The sequence below is a fragment of the Eurytemora carolleeae genome, unplaced genomic scaffold (assembly GCF_000591075.1).
Source record: "Eurytemora carolleeae unplaced genomic scaffold, Eaff_2.0 scaffold154, whole genome shotgun sequence".
NCBI classification, from domain to species: domain Eukaryota; kingdom Metazoa; phylum Arthropoda; class Copepoda; order Calanoida; family Temoridae; genus Eurytemora; species Eurytemora carolleeae.
In genome coordinates, this window is record NW_019396344.1 from 89901 (window position 1) to 107912 (window position 18012).

The window sequence follows — 18012 nt, forward strand, 5'->3', positions numbered from 1 at the left end:
TTAACTACACAGGGAGTTAGAGGAGTACAGGGAGTGAAGAACAGGTGGTAGAGGGGTACTGGGATTTAGAGGAGTACAGGGAGTAAAGTACAGGTAGTAGAGGGGTACAAGGAGTTAGAGGAGTACAGGGAGTTAGAAGAGTGCAGGGAGTGAAGAACAGGTAGTAGAGGGGTACAGGGAGTTAGAGGAGTACAGGGAGTACAGGACAAGGAGTTAGAGGAGTACAGGGAGTTAGAAGAGTGCAGGGAGTGAAGAACAGGTAGTAGAGGGGTACAGGGAGTTAGAGGAGTACAGGGAGTACAGGACAGGGAGTTAAAGGAGTACAGGAAGCTAGAAGAAGTACAAGAAGTAAAGTACAGGTAGTAGAGGGGTACAATGAGTTAGAGGAGTACAGGGAGTACAGGACAGGGAGTTAAAGGAGTACAGGAAGCTAGAAAAAGTACAGGGAGTAAAGTACAGGTAGTAGAGGGGTACAGTGGGTTAGACGAGTACACAGGGAGGTTTTCAAATAAGTGTAAACAAGAAAGAAATTGAGAGAATGATGGCTGCAAAGATATACAAAATATTCCTGTATATCTGTGGATGGCTGTTAGAGGTTACCTGATATCTCTCTAGCGTGATACTTATGATAAGAAAGATACTAAGAGAGAGAGAGAAATGTCCAAAACACTCGAGTACAGCTGATATGGTAGAGTAGACAAGGGACTCCGTGATAGCATTGTCTGAAACAGATTTAGTTTAGTTTTCAGGTTTGAATGTGTCAAATTGTTTGGCATACATTTAGATCTCTAAAACTGTAAAATTTGAAAACGACTGTTAGACTTAAGCAATGTTTTTAGATCCAGCTCCAAAGAACATGTAACACAGAAATTGTGTAGTGTACACAGACCTGTTTCAAATAAGTTCAAACCAAATAAACCAGTTCAACAGATGCAGAATAGATAGTTTTGTCATTTCAAACTTTTTTCTTTTCTTTTGCAAACTTTAAATTAGTTTCATGTTATTTATGGGGAAATAACAAATTTTACGGAAATAATTAGAATAAATTTAACTAAATATTAAAATGCATATTTATATTTTTTGATATTGTTTATTCTTAGAGTGAATGTAAGTTAAATATTCACAATAATAAGATGAAGTTAAATCACATTTCAAAAATAAAATGGGGGGGGGCACGTTCACCCACAACCCCTATATTTTTTTACCATTTGACTTTTTAGAATAAGTTATTTAGACACTTTTCTGTTTTAATGCGTAAGATACACAAAGATACTCGAATGGCCGTGTGTGCAAATGCCAAATATTTTCTTAAAATCAGATATTTCTTAGGAAATATAAAGAAAGACTAGCTTTGGAAACCCAACTTGGCCTGGACTTATCCGTTCTTCTCCTGTAATGGGAAGGTTTTAAAGAGCTGTCCCATCTTTAATCTCGGGTTCACAGTGGTTTAACACCGCGGGTTCCATCTCTAATCTCAAGTTCACAGTGGTTTAACACCGGGTTCCATCTCTAATCTCAGGTTTACAGTGGTTTAACACCCGGTTCCTGAGCTTCTCTTTTCATAGAAATGCATGTTAAATCGATTTTTTTAAAAATTGAAGCTTAATATTTCTTTTCTATGTGTAAATATATGTCTCAGTTTCAGTGTGATTAATCTTAGTCCAAAATGAAACAAATGTTTAAAAACTGAAAATATATTCTGAAGTTTTGAAAATCATCGAAAACCTGCTAACCATGAATCCAATATGAGTTTAAAAGGGTTTTCTTTGAAAAAGTCTGCAGAGGAAATGCAGTATATACTTTAAGTAATCTTAAAATATTAAAAAAACTAGACTTTACTTCTAAGACAGATATATATTTTTGATAGTTTTCATTAAACAAACTTTTCCTTTTAATTTGAGATTTCACCTTGAAATCTGATCTTTTTTTATTCAAGCGACCTCGCTCAAGCTTCGATGCAGAAATACAATCAGAAAAAATATTTGCATATTTTTATCTCAAGACTTTGATTCTATCTAATTATTTAAAATCTCTTAATTATCTAATTATCTAATAATCTGTCTAATTCTTTAACAATCTGTCAAAATTTTAACAATTTCTGCCTAATTCTTTAATAATCTGTCTAATTCTTTAACAATCTGTCCAATTTTTAACAATTTATGTCTGATTCTTTAATAATCTGTCCAATTTTTAACAATCTGTCCAATTCCTTAACAATCTGACTACTTCTTTTACAACCTGTCTATTTCTTTAACAATCTTACTAACTCTTTAATAAGCTGATCAATTCTCTTAAAATCTATCAAATTCCTAACAAGCTGTCCAATTCTTTAATATTCTATATACCTACATATTTTGTTTGTCTCTTTTTTTTAACCGATAAACGCCAAATGAACCCAAGGAAGGTTTGTGGATCGTCAAAATTGGAAAAAAATCCTGATAAATAGTTGGAATTCATTTTTTTTATTTTGGCGGATTTTCAAATTAGTATTTGAAAAGGAAAACCGTCAGTATATGATTTCAAATGGCCGACTTTCAGAGCAACAGTTAAAAGCTGAAATTATTTACAGGAAATTGGACGCGAAGCGACCTTAAAGTCTATGTAAAAATTCTCTAAAAATCAAACCAATTACATAGCAATCTGTCGAATTCTTCAAAAATCTTTCCAATTCCTAAATAATGTGTCCAATTCTTAGCAATCCGTCCAATTTTATGAAAATACGTCCAATTAATAATAAGCTGTCTAATTGTTTCACAATCTTTCCAATTAGGTAAAAATATAGGGTGAGTAAAGAAGTAGAGGTTAATGATGTTTAAGAAAATGTTTTCAAATTTGTTGAAAAAATATAATTGTTTGAAAATTGTTATGGAAAATGTTTACTCTATTGTTTTCCAAAATTTCAAAAAAATTCATTACAAATTGAAGGAGATATAACAAAAAATTCGCAAAAGCTTCAAAATGTATCAAAATGCAAAATGACCTTATAAGAATTGTTATTACTTCAAAAATGCAAATAATTAAATTACATTTTTTGTTATATTTCATTCAATTTTTGATGATTTTTTTGAATTTTTGGAAAACTATAAAATGGACATTTTCCTTAAAATATTTTTAAAAGAATTAAACTTTTAAAAAATAAAATAGGTTTCGCAAATTTTCTTTTTCCATGTTCCAAAAAATTTCAAGGAAGTAATGCCTGATTTACAACAGTTAAAGTGTTAGTAATGATCATAAATGAACAAATTGTCAATTGATAAGAAATTAATAAATACGTAAGTTTAATATATTTGGGCACGGGGGGGCTAGGTGTGTTTATGGGGTAAATAGGGTTATCACCCCCCCTCCTCAACAAAAAAACGTGCCTATTTTGTAGGGAACCAAAATTACATATATGGAAGTACCAAACAGTATAATAAACTGTAAAATCGTTTCTTAAGTCTCATCCTTTGCGGTTAACCCTGTACAGTGTGTAGTGTATATATCATTAATTTCCTTTTCATAAAAAGCTTTAAGGTATCGTTGTAAATTGTCAATGCTACTCTATAAATGGAGGCTCCCACAAAACTACATCTATACAGTCCCTGCAAGGAAGCTGATTAGAGCTCAGTTGCAGTTTTAGTGAATATATTTTTATAAAATGCACTCCAACGAATCTACTAGATATAGATCACTATAGTTTCAGTAGAAGTAAATATTTCCATTTAGGATTCATATCTCCAATTGGATAATGAGATATATAGAAAGATAGATGTTACAGCCATACTATTTATATTGCAGGTTCAAAATAGACAACAAACACATGACTGAACCCTGATTGGATCAGGCGCTTGTGGACTCGGCAGTCGGCATACAGGAGTGAATTTTATCCTTAAACATTATGGTTGATTGGTCTATTATAATCTTGAATAATAAAGATAAAATGATCTTTTCCTTAGATCCGCTGTATTGCACATCAAAGTAAAGTAAAATGCACTTAAAGGGAGTGTTCACGAATGTAATTCTTATCTTTCCATATTGTTAAACATTTCTACTTTGACGAAGATGGAAAATATTACGGTGATAACTAGAAAACTCTGGAATAGAACGACTTTTTAGCCCAAGTTATAGCTTTAAATAAGCCAATGAACATGAGACACAGCAAATGTGCAGTCTAAACATACCCATTTCCCTTGATAAGTGATTTAATAACGTACTAGTAAAACTTTTAACTTTGTAACAACATCAAATGCAATTCAGTTTTGCTTAACGTCGTCTTCCTTTTCTACCGTTTTCTGGTTATCACTGCATAATTTGTCAACTACATCCGGTTTATTAGGAATGACCCGAAATAAATCCGGGAATATGTATCGTAATATTTAAAGAATTGCTTTTAAAGATTAAAGTATTTACGGTTTGAATGGAATAATGCACATTAGGGATTTTACATTGGCTCATACGCGCGATCATGGGTATCAAGCATTTTAGACCCATCATCATTAGCGATAAAATACATATTCGATTAGGATTCAGCCTAACCCTCTTTAATATTTCGCGATCACTCCCCTTAAGATTGAAATCGTATATTTGTTTAATGATAACTCCTTTTATTTAAGACTTACTGAAAGGAGAAAAAAATGTTTTGGATTTCTTATTTGTAAGCCCCACCCCCCTCTGAAGGGTTTTTGTCCTAACACTCTCATATTTGACTTTTAAAGAATAGAACTCTTTGCAAACAATTTTTTTCATAGGAACCCTATACAGGACGGTGAAAAGGCCGGTCAGTGCTTTTACAAAATCTAAAAAATGGTCTTAACTTTTAGGTTATTCAATTGCTACAGTCCAAAAACTACATCTTTACACATCTTAACATTTGTCAAAAAACATTTTTTATTTTTTTCCTGACCTTTTTTATTTAAATTAAAGGGCTTTTCCAATTTTTTTTTACAAAAAACATGCATTGCAATCCTTTCCCTTTATTTTAAGGATACACATAGACTCCCCAGGGGTCCAGCCTTCATTGTTGTAATGATGTTATTTTTACTAATTAGTGTGATCAGCTTACATGTTCCGTATTAATATTACAACGGAATGTCTCACATTATATTAGATTGTTTATATAGTTCTAAATTGAGATTTAGAGGACTAATCAGAAAATAAAAGAACTGAATAATTGAAAAAATGCAAAGGGCTAATAAAAAAAAATTTTCTTGCAAAAAATTCCAGGCTTTTCGATTATTATGTTCGTATTTTGGCATTAAAGCTTTATAATTATTTACTGAACGCTTTAAAATTTAATCACAACCAATGCTACAGGATTTTTTTTATTAGATTCGTGGCATTTACGCATAATTATTCATAATCAAATCAAATATTGGCATTGAAAAAAATTCATTGAATGACCTCTTACGATTCTTATAAAGCATAACAACCGTAAATAAATTTTATATAAAGTTTAAAATCTTTGATTCAACATTATTAAAAGCTATGTTTAATGATACTGACTTCCCTGTCCTTTTTTACTCACATAACCATATTGTTTTAATTTTATTTATTCGAATATTGTAATATATACTATGATAAAGAAGTTTAATTTGAAAAATTTGAATAATACAATTTTTTTGCTAGCTGTCATCTGCAAAGCTTATGTTTTAAAGGAATCCAATGTAAGAAGGAGTCAACATCACAAAACAAATATCGCCATCTGTTTTGTATACAGCACATCGTTTAAATAATGAATTCATGCATTCCGAAAGAAACAATATATTCCCTAAAAATAACACAATCTTTCAATTCGGTACAGTGATAACCAGAAAAATCTGGAATAGGAAGACGACTTTTAGACTCAAGTTATTACTTAAAATAGTCAAATGAATGTGAGGCACTGCCATTGTGTAGTGTAAATAGATCCTTTTAACTTAACAATCGATTTTATAACTTAATAGTAGAGCTATTTGCTTTGTAACAACATCAAATGCATTTTAGTTTTGATTTAATGTCGTTTTCTTATTCCACAGTTTTCTGGTTATCACTGTAGGTTCCTAAAAACTTTTAATTTATATTGTTACACTATCTTTATGAAACCATAAAGTGTTTATATTCTAATATAATAAAGTTTAGTCCGTTTAGGATAAAATGCAAAGAATGCGAACAACTCAATGTTAAATTACCCCCCTGTCCGATTCACAATGCTACCCATTAAACCTTCGTCCGATAAAAAAAACGGGGTCAACTTGTTCTGCTTAAAAAAATCTATAGTTTCTGTCAATAAGGGACTTGCGGATTTATATGTTACAGAAACAAGGACGAAAAGTTACAATTGTTTTATAATCAAACTTTCAAAGGTTTAGTTTATTTATTACTAGGCTTTTAGGGCGCTTCGCGCCCATCTTCCATTTTAATTGTGCACTTGTTCTTTTTGTTTACATTTTAATACAAAGAAGAAGAAGAAAAAATTTTGCGGATTTAAAAAAAAAATTCGCGGATTTTCAAGAATTTTTTTTTATGAAATTAAAACCTTTAAATATATTTTTTAAAATTTTTTTGATCATTAATAAACCTTCCCTGTGGTCATGTGATGTGCCACAAAAATTACGGGCCCGATCGGTTCAGCCGTTTTGACGTTTATTGAATACAAACAAACAGACAGACAGACAAACACCAAGACAAGCCAAATTTATATATAGATTAAGGTTAGAATTTGCAAACTGTTGGTACGTAAATTTAAATAATTTAATCAAATATAATTAATACATAGTTTGAAAATAATACAAGGTCTACGACATAAGGTACCAATGGTAAAGGGATTTGAAAATAAGGGTTTGTGTCAACTCAACTCAATTTGTAACTATTTGTATATACCTATCTAAATATCTATCTATCTAACTATATATCTCCCTAACAATAGAATACAAATATCGTACTATTTTACCAGATGAATTTTCAAATTTTTTTTAACTACCAAACTCTCTGAAGCTAAAACTTTCTTGATTTCCAATTATCTAATAATCTTAAGAACTTTTCAACTTTAAATTGTTATAAAGGGTCTGTCATCGCCATTTCCAGTTATCCTCTATGCAAAGATAGCGATGTCTGATTTACAAAGGGACCCTTTAGCATGTGTGTGTTGAAGTTCTTGTAACCCGCCTGTATTCAGCTGCAAATCATATATGGATACGACTACGAGAAAATTGAATAATTTTGAGTTCTTGTAAAAATTGAAAACAGCACTATCTCTGTCGTACGCATGTAATTTTAACCTTTAGATCTGGAAAGTTGCTGATTTATCACTGCTTATGCGTGATAACACCAAATGTGTGCTACAGTATCAACAATGTGTACTGCAAATTGTACTTTAAGTGTATCAATGCAAATAAAACAAAGACAAAGTTACAATGTGCTTAATGGCAGTTATTACACAACTATAGAATAGTGTTTAAACATTTGTCAATATCTCTGTTTGTCTATAGCTACTGTATCTTAACTATGTACAACTGTTCACAGCACAAACACTATTGTGTTACCTACATATTTAATTTAATTTGTCAACTAGACTCAGATAGCAAAACTTAAATAATACTAGATGCAATATGCAATAGGTTTTTATTACGCAAAAATCAATTTGAACATTTGAATCTCACTTGACACTTTTTTCATAAAAAATGCGACATTTTCGTTTATTGGTAGATTTACAAAATTCCTAGATATTGAATTTTTTTGAAAGAAAAAAACTGTACAATTATGTAAACGACCATATGTTTTAACATTCTAATCTTCATCTCTCATAATTTATTCAAAATGTAAACTTTCTTCCTAACATTTAGAATAAAACTTACAAAATAAACTTACTAAATATTTCTGGAGAGACGAGAATATTTGTGAGGAGGAAGATAATATCCGCCAAGCAGAGACAAGCCAACAGGTGGTTGAATGTGCTCGCCATGTGCCTAAATTAGGGGTTAAAGGGACAGTCCTCGTAATTTGAATTGTTCTCACATTTAAAGTGGGAGTACGTCCGATTCACATGGATACCCTTTAAACCATAGTTTGATTCATTGTTTGCGAAGCGAGTCACTTTTGCAGAGAAACCACAAATGAAAATAAACAGTTTTAACAAGAAAATAAACAGTTTTAACAAGAAAATAAACAGTTTTAACAAGAAAATAAACAGTTTTAACAAGAAAATAAACAGTTTTAACAAGAAAATAAACAGTTTTAACAAGAAAATAAACAGTTTTAACAAGAAAATAAACAGTTTTAACAAGAAAATAAACAGTTTTAACAAGAAAATAAACAGTTTTAACAAGAAAATAAACAGTTTTAACAAGAAAATAAACAGTTTTAACAAGAAAATAAACAGTTTTAACAAGAAAATAAACAGTTTTAACAAGAAANGTTTATAGTTTATAGTTTATATAGTTTAATATATACCTGCTGCAAAGAACCATAACACTCAAGGAGTTTCCAATGAGGCCTAGTCCAGCAGTTATAATGGATATAACCCCAGATATCCACCATCTAAATATAAAGAGGATACAACCCAAGATATCCAGCATCTAAATATATAGAGGATACAACCCAAGATATTCACCATCTAAATATTTAGAGGATACAACCCAAGATATCCAGTTGTCAACCATTAACTATGATACATGTATGTAAAGTCGTCTTTAACTTAGAAAGGAGACACTAAAGTCCAAACCAAATAATTTTAGGCGGCTCTGGTCCTTTGTTCCCCATAGGAGTGTAAACAACTTAAAGCATTGTGAATCCATCCATTTCAAAAGTTAAACAAAGAATATTTTCACATAAAGAATTAGTGACTTTCGTTAATAGTTAATTGTCATTCTCTTCAGAAGTTTAAAAAAACGTCTTAGGACTGTCTGAGGATTTAACCCTCCAATATCTCTTATTAGATCGTAAGAATCTTTCCATTATAAAAATTCGTTGTAATAATTCATATGTTATTATTTATATCATTTATTTAAGGAAATAAAGAGTTTTCTTTGTTTTCGGTTTTGTTTTGAGGGTTATCCAGATGTTTATCTGTTCATTATTGAGAATCTTGCTGCTATACGACACCAGTATCATCCACCATATAAATAAATTTGGGGTTAATAAATATCCACCATCTAAGTTTATAATCTAATGATTATTTTTTCCTAAAAAAAATACGCCATCATATCAGAATACTAGAATTTACTTTTTAATAGTTCTATTTTGCAATTGCATGGTTCATTTATACAAGCAAAATAATTTCAATACTTTTCAAAATATTTCAAGAAACTAATTTACATATGTGCATAGTTAAAAGAAAAGAAAGTAATTCTAGAGTTAATTTATTGCCTCTTAATTACACTAAACATTCCTTTTCACAGTGTTAATATTATTCCACTTATCCGCTAAACTTTTAATATCATTCCGCTTAACCGCTAAACTTTTAATACTTTCCTTGTAATGCGCTAAACTTAGGCCTATAAATGCGTTTAACTTGTCAAATTAACAAACAAACAATTTTAATTAAAAAAAAAAGATTTCCCGTTTGAAGATTGTAATTTTGTTATTTTATTTTACTTTGTTGCTCCTTAAACGCACTTCAAGCGCAATTTTAAGTGTTAGTTCATGTAAAGATGGAAATGCCCGATTCACTTGAAATTACGCTTACAGTCCCTTTAATATTATTTTGTAATAATAATTTGAAGCTCAAACGGAATTAGTATTTCGCAAATTAATAATTTCTTGAAAAAATTAACTTTTGCACAACTTCTTACTAACATGAAGTTACATTTAATTATTTCTGTGTAGAACCAAATATATTGGCATTCAAGTTGAAATAAAGAATTTTAGAAATTTTTATAAAGTTAGGCAACATTTTCAAACTGCAACAGTGAATTTTCCTAGAAACCTGAATAGAATTCAGTGGTTTGAAATCATTTCGTTAAATAAGCACATCATAGCTTGTCTCAGGTCCCTGGTGTCATACCTCCAGTCCCTGGTATCCTACCTCCAGTCCCTGGTATAATACATACTCCAGTCCCTGGTATCCTACCTCCAGTCCTTGGTATCCTACCTCCAGTCCCTGGTATCCTACCTCCAGTCCCTGGTATAATACCTACTTCAGTCCCTGGTATTCTACATCCAGTCCTTGGTATCCTACCTCCAGTCCCTGGTATCCTACCCCCAGTCCCTGTTGTACTACCTCCAGTCCCTGTTATCATACCTCCAGTCCCTGGTATCCTACCTCCAGTTTCTGGAATCCTACACCCAGTCCCTGGTATTCTACCTCCAGTCCCTGGTATCCTACCTCCAGTTTCTGGAATCCTACACCCAGTCCCTTGTATTTTACCTGCAGTTCCTGGTATTCTACCTCCAGTCCCCGGGTATACTACCTCCAGTTTCTGGAATCCTACACCCAGTCCCTGGTATTCTACCTCCAGTCCCTGTTATTCTACCTCCAGTCCCTGGTATTCTACGTACCTCCTGTCCCTGGTATCCTACCTCCAGTCCTTAGTATCCTACCTCCAGTCCCTGGTATCCTACCTCCAGTCCCTGGTATCCTACGTCCAGTCCCTGGTATCCTACCTCCTGTCCCTGGTATCCTACCTCCAGTCCCTGGTATCCTACCTCCAGTCCCTGGTATCCTACCTCCAGTCCCTGGTATCCTACCTCCAGTCCCTGGTATCTTACCTACAGTCCTTGGTATCCTACCTTCAGTCCATGGTATCCTACCTCCTGTTCCTGGTATCCTACCTCCAGTCCCTGGTATCCTACCTCCAGTCCCTGGTACCCTACCTCCAGTCCTTGGTATCCTACCTCCAGTCCCTGGTATCCTTCCTCCAATCCCATGTATCCTACCTCCAGTCCCTGGTATCCTCCCTTTTTTCTTTTATTCTTCCTCCAGTCCCTTTTATTCTGCCTCCAGTCCCTGGTATCCTACCTCCAGTCCCTGGTATCCTACCTCCAGTCCCTGGTGTCTTACCTCCAGTCCCTGTTATCATACCTCCAGTCCCTGGTATTCTACCTGCAGTCCCTGGTATCCTGCCTCCAGTCCCTGGTATCCTACCCCCCAGTCCCTGGTATTCTACATCCAGTCCTTGGTATCCTACCTCCAGTCCCTGGTATCCTACCTCCAGTCCCTGGTATCCTACCTCCAGTCCCTGGTATCCTACCTCCAGTCCTTGGTATCCTACCTCCAGTCCCTGGTATCCTTCCTCCAATCCCATGTATCCTACCTCCAGTCCCTGGTATCCTACCTCCAGTCCCTGGTATCCTCCCTTTTTTCCTGGTATCCTACATCCAGTGCTTTTATTCTGCCTCCAGTCCCTGGTATCCTACCTCCAGTCCCTGGTATCCTACCTCCAGTCCCTGGTATTCTACCTCCAGTCCCTGGTGTCTTACCTCCAGTCCCTGTTATCATACCTCCACTCCCTGGTATTCTACCTCCAGTCCCTTGTATCCTACCTCCAGTCCCTGGTATCCTACCTCCAGTCCCTGGTATCCTACCTCTAGTCCCTGGTATCCTACCTCCAGTCTATGGTATCCTACCACCAGTCCCCGCTATCCTACCTCCAGTCCCTGGTATCCTACCTCCAGTCCCTGGTATCCTACCTCCAGTCCCTGGTATCCTACCTCCAGTCCCTGGTATCCTACCTCCAGTCCCTGGTATCCTACCTCCTGTCCCTTGTATCCTACCTCCAGTCTATGGTATCCTACCACCAGTCCCTGGTATCCTACCTCCAGTCCCTGGTATCCTACCTTCAGTCCCTGGTATCCTACCTCCAGTATGCTATAAGCTGAGGGTCTGGAGGGGATCCACACATCCTCTCTATCTCCAGTATAAAGGTTGTATTAAGACTGTAGTTCAGGTTCAAGCTCAGGTTTAGACCCATACTCAGGTTTAGGTTAAAGGTTGAACTTGAGTTACAAAACATTTCTGTCTCATTTGTACAGGGAATAAACCCAGAGTAGAAGGTCTCCATGAAAGGATAATGATCCATTCTGAAAAAATAAAACCTTAACTGAATATTGTTTTAAACGATATTGATGGAGACATCCTTGTTTTTAATTCTCTATTGGGGTTTAATTCTCGGAAAAGGATTTGGAAATTTATGCATTAGATACATAGATTATCTCACTTCAAGATAAATGAAGATACTTCTTTTTCATTGTTTCGCAGATAAAGCTCTCAAGGGTATCATTATGAATCGGGCAACGAAATCTTTGCATGGTGGGTAACTTGAAATTACACTGTGAGTGTGCAGTGCATTTATAGTGAATAAGTTTTACAATCCCTTTATTATTTCATTTTTATTTTTTATTTTTTTGCAGCATAAGTATCTTTGACACTTTTTATATAAAATATAAAAAATCTAAATAGAAATTATATTNATCCTTCTCTGTATAAATGAGTATATAGATAAACCTATCCTTCTCTGTATAAATGAGTATATAGATAAACCTATCCTTCTCTGTATAAATGAGTATATAGATAAACCTATCCTTCTCTGTATAAATGAGTATATAGATAAACCTATCCTTCTCTGTATAAATGAGTATATAGATAAACCTATCCTTCTCTGTATAAATGAGTATATAGATAAACCTATCCTTCTCTGTATAAATGAGTATATAGATAAACCTATCCTTCTCTGTATAAATGAGTATATAGATAAACCTATCCTTCTCTGTATAAATGAGTATATAGATAAACCTATCCTTCTCTGTATAAATGAGTATATAGATAAACCTATCCTTCTCTGTATAAATGAGTATATAGATAAACCTATCCTTCTCTGTATAAATGAGTATATAGATAAACCTATCCTTCTCTGTATAAATGAGTATATAGATAAACCTATCCTTCTCTGTATAAATGAGTATATAGATAAACCTATCCTTCTCTGTATAAATGAGTATATAGATAAACCTATCCTTCTCTGTATAAATGAGTATACAGAGAAACCTATCCTTCTCTGTATAAATGAGTATACGGAAAATACAATGATCCAACCATCCAGAAGAGCAGATGGAACTGGATTAAATTCTCTGAGTATTACGGAGAGTAGCCAGTAGGAGAAGATATCTCCGTCAACGGAGGATGGGAGTACCCGAGCTAAGAATCAGAGAGCGATAGAGCGATGTTTTAGAATTGAAACGAAATCTTGTTTAGGAAAAAAACCTTACATTTTGTTCGAATTATTGACAGAATGTTTGTGTAATCTCACAAATTCTATATCCGTAACATTTTTAACAAAATGGTCATATTTTAAATGTTTTTGGTATAATTTGACATTATGAACACAATATTAGGGCTTCGTATTATTTGTGGGATATTTAGAGGTCAGAGATGTCGAATTGAGTTTTTTTTCGGAATTTAGTTATAAATAAAAAAGCTAAAAGAAAAATTTTCAGAAACTAAAAGTTAATAAGATCCAAAGAAGATCTATGGAAAATTGTCACAAAAACTAACCAGGTCAGAGATATTATTTACCCCTTTTGTGTACTATATTCTACGTCTTTCTTGGAATTTTTTAAAAACTTTTTCCAAGCTTGTTTTGTTTGACTTTAACGTAAATAGTTATATTATATCACTCATTAGAAAATGCCTGCAAACTGCAGACTGCAAATTCGAAAAACGAAAACAAAATTGGAATTATATACAGGGTGAATCAAAAAAAAGTGTGATTTGCAGCGCCTAGTGCAAATTTGTACTTTTTTGTGCATCTCCCCTGCATGGTGTTTTTTCAATATTTTTTGAAAATTTGTATTTTTTTTTGGTACTCCAATGGCCCAAAAGAAAATACGCGAACCTTTTTTCTCTCAAAATAAAAAGTTCAGAAAAGCAAAAATGTGCATATAAATTATTTCTATCGAAATCGAATATTTTTTAAAGATTAAATCAAAGAATCACAGAAAATTTGCAAAATTGTAAAAAGAAAATTCCCAATTTTTAGTTCCGGTCTTAGTTTTAATGAAAAGTTATTTAAATTCTCTAGTTCCTTTCTTCTTAGTATATTCTGAAGTATTAAATATACGCTGTTTAGTCAAAACCATTGAAAAATAATTTTTCCGCAAAAATTATACCAGAACTGAAAATTGCGAATTTGCTAATTACAATTTTGCAAATTTTCTGAGATTCTGTGATTCAATCTTTTTAAAATTTTAGATTTCGATAGAAACAATTTATTTTACTTTTTGGTTTTTCTGAACTTTTCAGTATGAAAGAAAACATGTTTTGCGGAATTTTTTTATATACAAAAAAAAATCACAAATTTTTAAAAAATATTGAAAAAACACCTTACAGGAGAGTTACACAAAAGAAGGTACAATATTTCACCAGGCGCCGCAAATCACACTTTTTTTTGACTCACCCTGTATATTATTACATTAAACACTGAAAATATTTTGCAAAGTACATTGTTCATTTTCGTATGAACAATATTTTTAGAATCAAAGAATGAATTTAATAAATTAGCTTTAGAAATTTCATCAATGATTGAACAAAGGGGGAACAACAGCTGTGTGCTAATAATAAGGAAAATAAGTATTCAGTCAATTAAATATTATTAAAGGATGGTTGAATCACAGAACAGGTAGTATAGAACCATCACTGACGCGTACCGGCGTCTAACAAACCGGTACGTGTCGTTTGAAAGTGCTCAATGCCGCAAGATTTATGTATGTTTGCTTGAAAGTGACAACATTGTAAAAATAATCATATGTATCCTCTTCCAGTGCTATTTAGTTTGAACTTCTGCCGGTTGAACTATTGATTTTTTGAACTATTGGTCGTTTGAACTATTGCACGTGGTACAACGTGTTGTAGTTCAAAATATTTCAAACGATAATATTCTGTGCGCATTTGAAATATTTTTTGCTCATTTGAACTCTTAAAAAATAGTTCAATTGAGCCGAAAAATATATGGTTTAAATGCACAAACAAAATAGTTCAAATGAGACAAGAAATAGAAACATGTGCCACACTTTTATATTTGTTTAAAACAAAAAAATAAAAGTTTCATTTTTTGATCATTTTTTTGGCATTTTTTTCAACCCTCCCTAGCACCCCAAGTCTCAACTATTAAAGTTATCGGTCTAACTTTCTTCAATGAGCTGGCCTTGAAAAGTTAAGCTATAATGAATATGCATTTCAACCTTATACCTTTTCTCTAAGGCCTTTTTTCCCAGGCTACACATAGATTCAGACCCCCCAGCCTTTTAGGGATTCAAGGCTTTTGGGGGTCATTTAGGTCATTAGAGGTCGTAAGAGGTCATTAGAAGGTCAAACACTGTATTTATTGCTGCCAGCTGCCACTATAATTTCTTGGTTCGTGACACATCTCTCTGATAGAACAAATTCTATTTGTAGTAAAAGTTATCTTATTTTTCTCATTCTCCGCTTTCTGGTTCAAATCTAATATCGTAAAAATATCACTGATCTTTTCCATAATCTAGATACATATAAAGTAGTAATCTCTTTGTCTGTTTGTTTGTATGTCCGATCATAACTCATAAACCCCTCGGCTCAAATTTTGATTGGGGAACTCGGTATGACCCACGGAATGTTCTTAGATTGGTGTAATGGTACTTAATGTAATGTAATGTAATGATACTGAGTTCTCAAGCTAGTTTATATATATATAAATTAGTAATCTCCTTGTCTGTTGGTTTGGCAAATATTCGATCATAACTCATGAACCCCTTGACAGATTTGCCTCCAATTCACCCACCAACAAAGAATAAATCTAGTTTGGAAGTGAATTTAATAAATAAGTATACAATGCTATCCAAAATGTGTTGTTAACAATATTTTCAAAACTATATACTTAAACTAAATATAAAATCATAGCTATATATATCCAAAGAGAATAGAATATATATTAGAGGGGAATTTTCTAGAAAAAAGTGTAAAACGCCCATTTTGTTGTACTGTTTCCATATTGGAGATGTACTTCACATATTTATGCCATATAACCTTTTGGACCCTGGAATATCATTTTATAGAAAATTTAAAATGAATGTTAAAAGAAAACCAAATTATGAAATAGGCTGGTTTCATAATTGACGAATTATAATTTCACATAGACTCTATGCCTTCCACTTTACAAACGATGATTTTCCGTTATAACTTTAAATCAAATGATGTTTTTTGTTCACCTAATTCATTATAAAGTTTATTTAACAGTTTAAAATATTCGAAATTGAAATGAATAGTCTAGGGAACATACTGTATTAATGTACTCTACTGCATATAATTTGTGAACATTTACATGATTTGTACACTTTCAACTCCCTTTTAGGTTGAAAGGGACTGAAAAAATTCATACCGAGAGATTCTTTAAATTCCCCTTTAATATATATTCTATTCTCTATGTATATATCTATAGGATGAATAAAAGAAAAGACGACATTGTTTTGTGTTAATCTCTGTACAATGTTGAGACGTGCTTTTATACATAAACTAGCTTGGGAACCCATCTTAGCTTGGATAAAAAGTTTACTCTGTAAAAGTCAACCTTCTTAATTTTATACAGCCAGACCAATCTGGAAATATTCTATTGATTCTACATAGTTACCCCATTCAAATATGAGGCAAATCGGTTTTTGGGTTCATGATGCAGTTATGATCGCATATCCAAACAAACTACCAACGATTACTTTACTTTACATTTATAGTTGCAAGATGAAATGTAGAAAAAATAAAAATAAATATTTTTTTTCGAACATTGGAAAAAAATCCACAATATAATTTTTCCCCCGAGATGTAGACTTTCTTTGCAAACAATGTGAGAATATATTTCTCTTAAAAATATATATATCAATAATAACAAAATGTGCTTAATTGTGATTTTAGTGACGTTTTATCCCGTGTTTTGTGGGGTTGAAGGTTTTTTTTAAATAATACTGCATCACATTATCATAACTTTACTTTTCACGGTTTGGTTTGCTATTTATAGTAAACTGCAGGGTATTAAAGAACTAACATTTAAAAAATTTAAAAACTTGAAATGATGTGCATTTAGTTAAACTCAAAATTATAACATGTGTATTGATGTTTTTATAAGTTTAATAACAAAGAAAAAAATTCTCATTACTCTGCAAAAACGTTGATTTCAGGGGTGCTATTGCAAACAGTATAAATAAAAAATATGATATTCAATCAATTTTTACATCAGTACTTTAAATTCAAAACTGCCCTGGTTTAAAACAATTTGAAGTACACCGAAGGTAACAATCAATAAAGAATATGTAAGTCCTAATTTCTATCATAAAAAGGGTTATAATAATATGTACTGCAAAAAGTTGTAAAAAATAAAGTCATGGCTTTTTAAGTTTTTATCCAAATTTTTTTTTCTGACACAGTATATTTCATCCATAAAAGTCATAGGAAAAAATACAAAGATAATTGTGCAGGCCACTGAAAGGGGTGAATATTATTCACAAATAAACTCAAATTAATGTTGATTTGTCATTTGTTGGTCCTCCATCTAAAAAATAGTGATAATAAATAATTTTGAAAAACAAAATTACCCCTGTTGACCATGTTCATTTAGTGTACTCTACAATGTACTGCAAACTACTATACTTTTGTGTTTTTTTTTCCTTTGAAATTTTTCATGTACTCCTATCTCTAAAATGTTTTCTTTTATGCTTTTCTTTAGGCATAACATCGGTTTCATGTATGGCATCCGGAAGATAAGTCCTTGATAAAAAATGTGTGACTTTTTTCAAAAAACCTTGATTGATTTGGGACTTTTTTGTTGTTGTATAATTTCATTGAATTTTTTTTCAAAATAATTTCTTTCTTACGGAGATAATGGGACTGACAAAGCATATCGGGTTCCACAGAGTCCCAATTAAAGAAAATAGATGTATTTAACCGTTTTAGCTTCAATCTTTTTATATCTAATATTTTCCAGACTTGCCATTTATTAAACCACTATGAAATAAAGAATTTTAAAAGTTAATTATGAACAAAATGTCCTTGCCAGCCGGATCACTTCACGTACAAGGGAGCTAGGAGTCGGGGAAGGAACC

At 32.6% G+C, this 18012-nt stretch overlaps 1 protein-coding gene across 1 annotated transcript in view; it reads right to left on the reverse strand.

The window, feature by feature from the left end:
• The window catches only part of LOC111701366 (FMRFamide receptor), a 35465-nt gene extending 23469 nt beyond the window's left edge, over positions 1–11996 (reverse strand). Inside the window, exons 1-4 of the mRNA XM_023472620.1 lie at positions 11752–11996; positions 8407–8493; positions 7825–7922; positions 601–722 (exon numbers count right to left, since the gene is read on the reverse strand). Coding sequence (XP_023328388.1) covers positions 601–722; positions 7825–7922; positions 8407–8493; positions 11752–11972 — 528 coding nt within the window. The 5' untranslated portion in view covers positions 11973–11996. The remainder of the gene's footprint in view (positions 1–600; positions 723–7824; positions 7923–8406; positions 8494–11751) is intronic.
• Positions 11997–18012: the final 6016 nt, after the last annotated feature.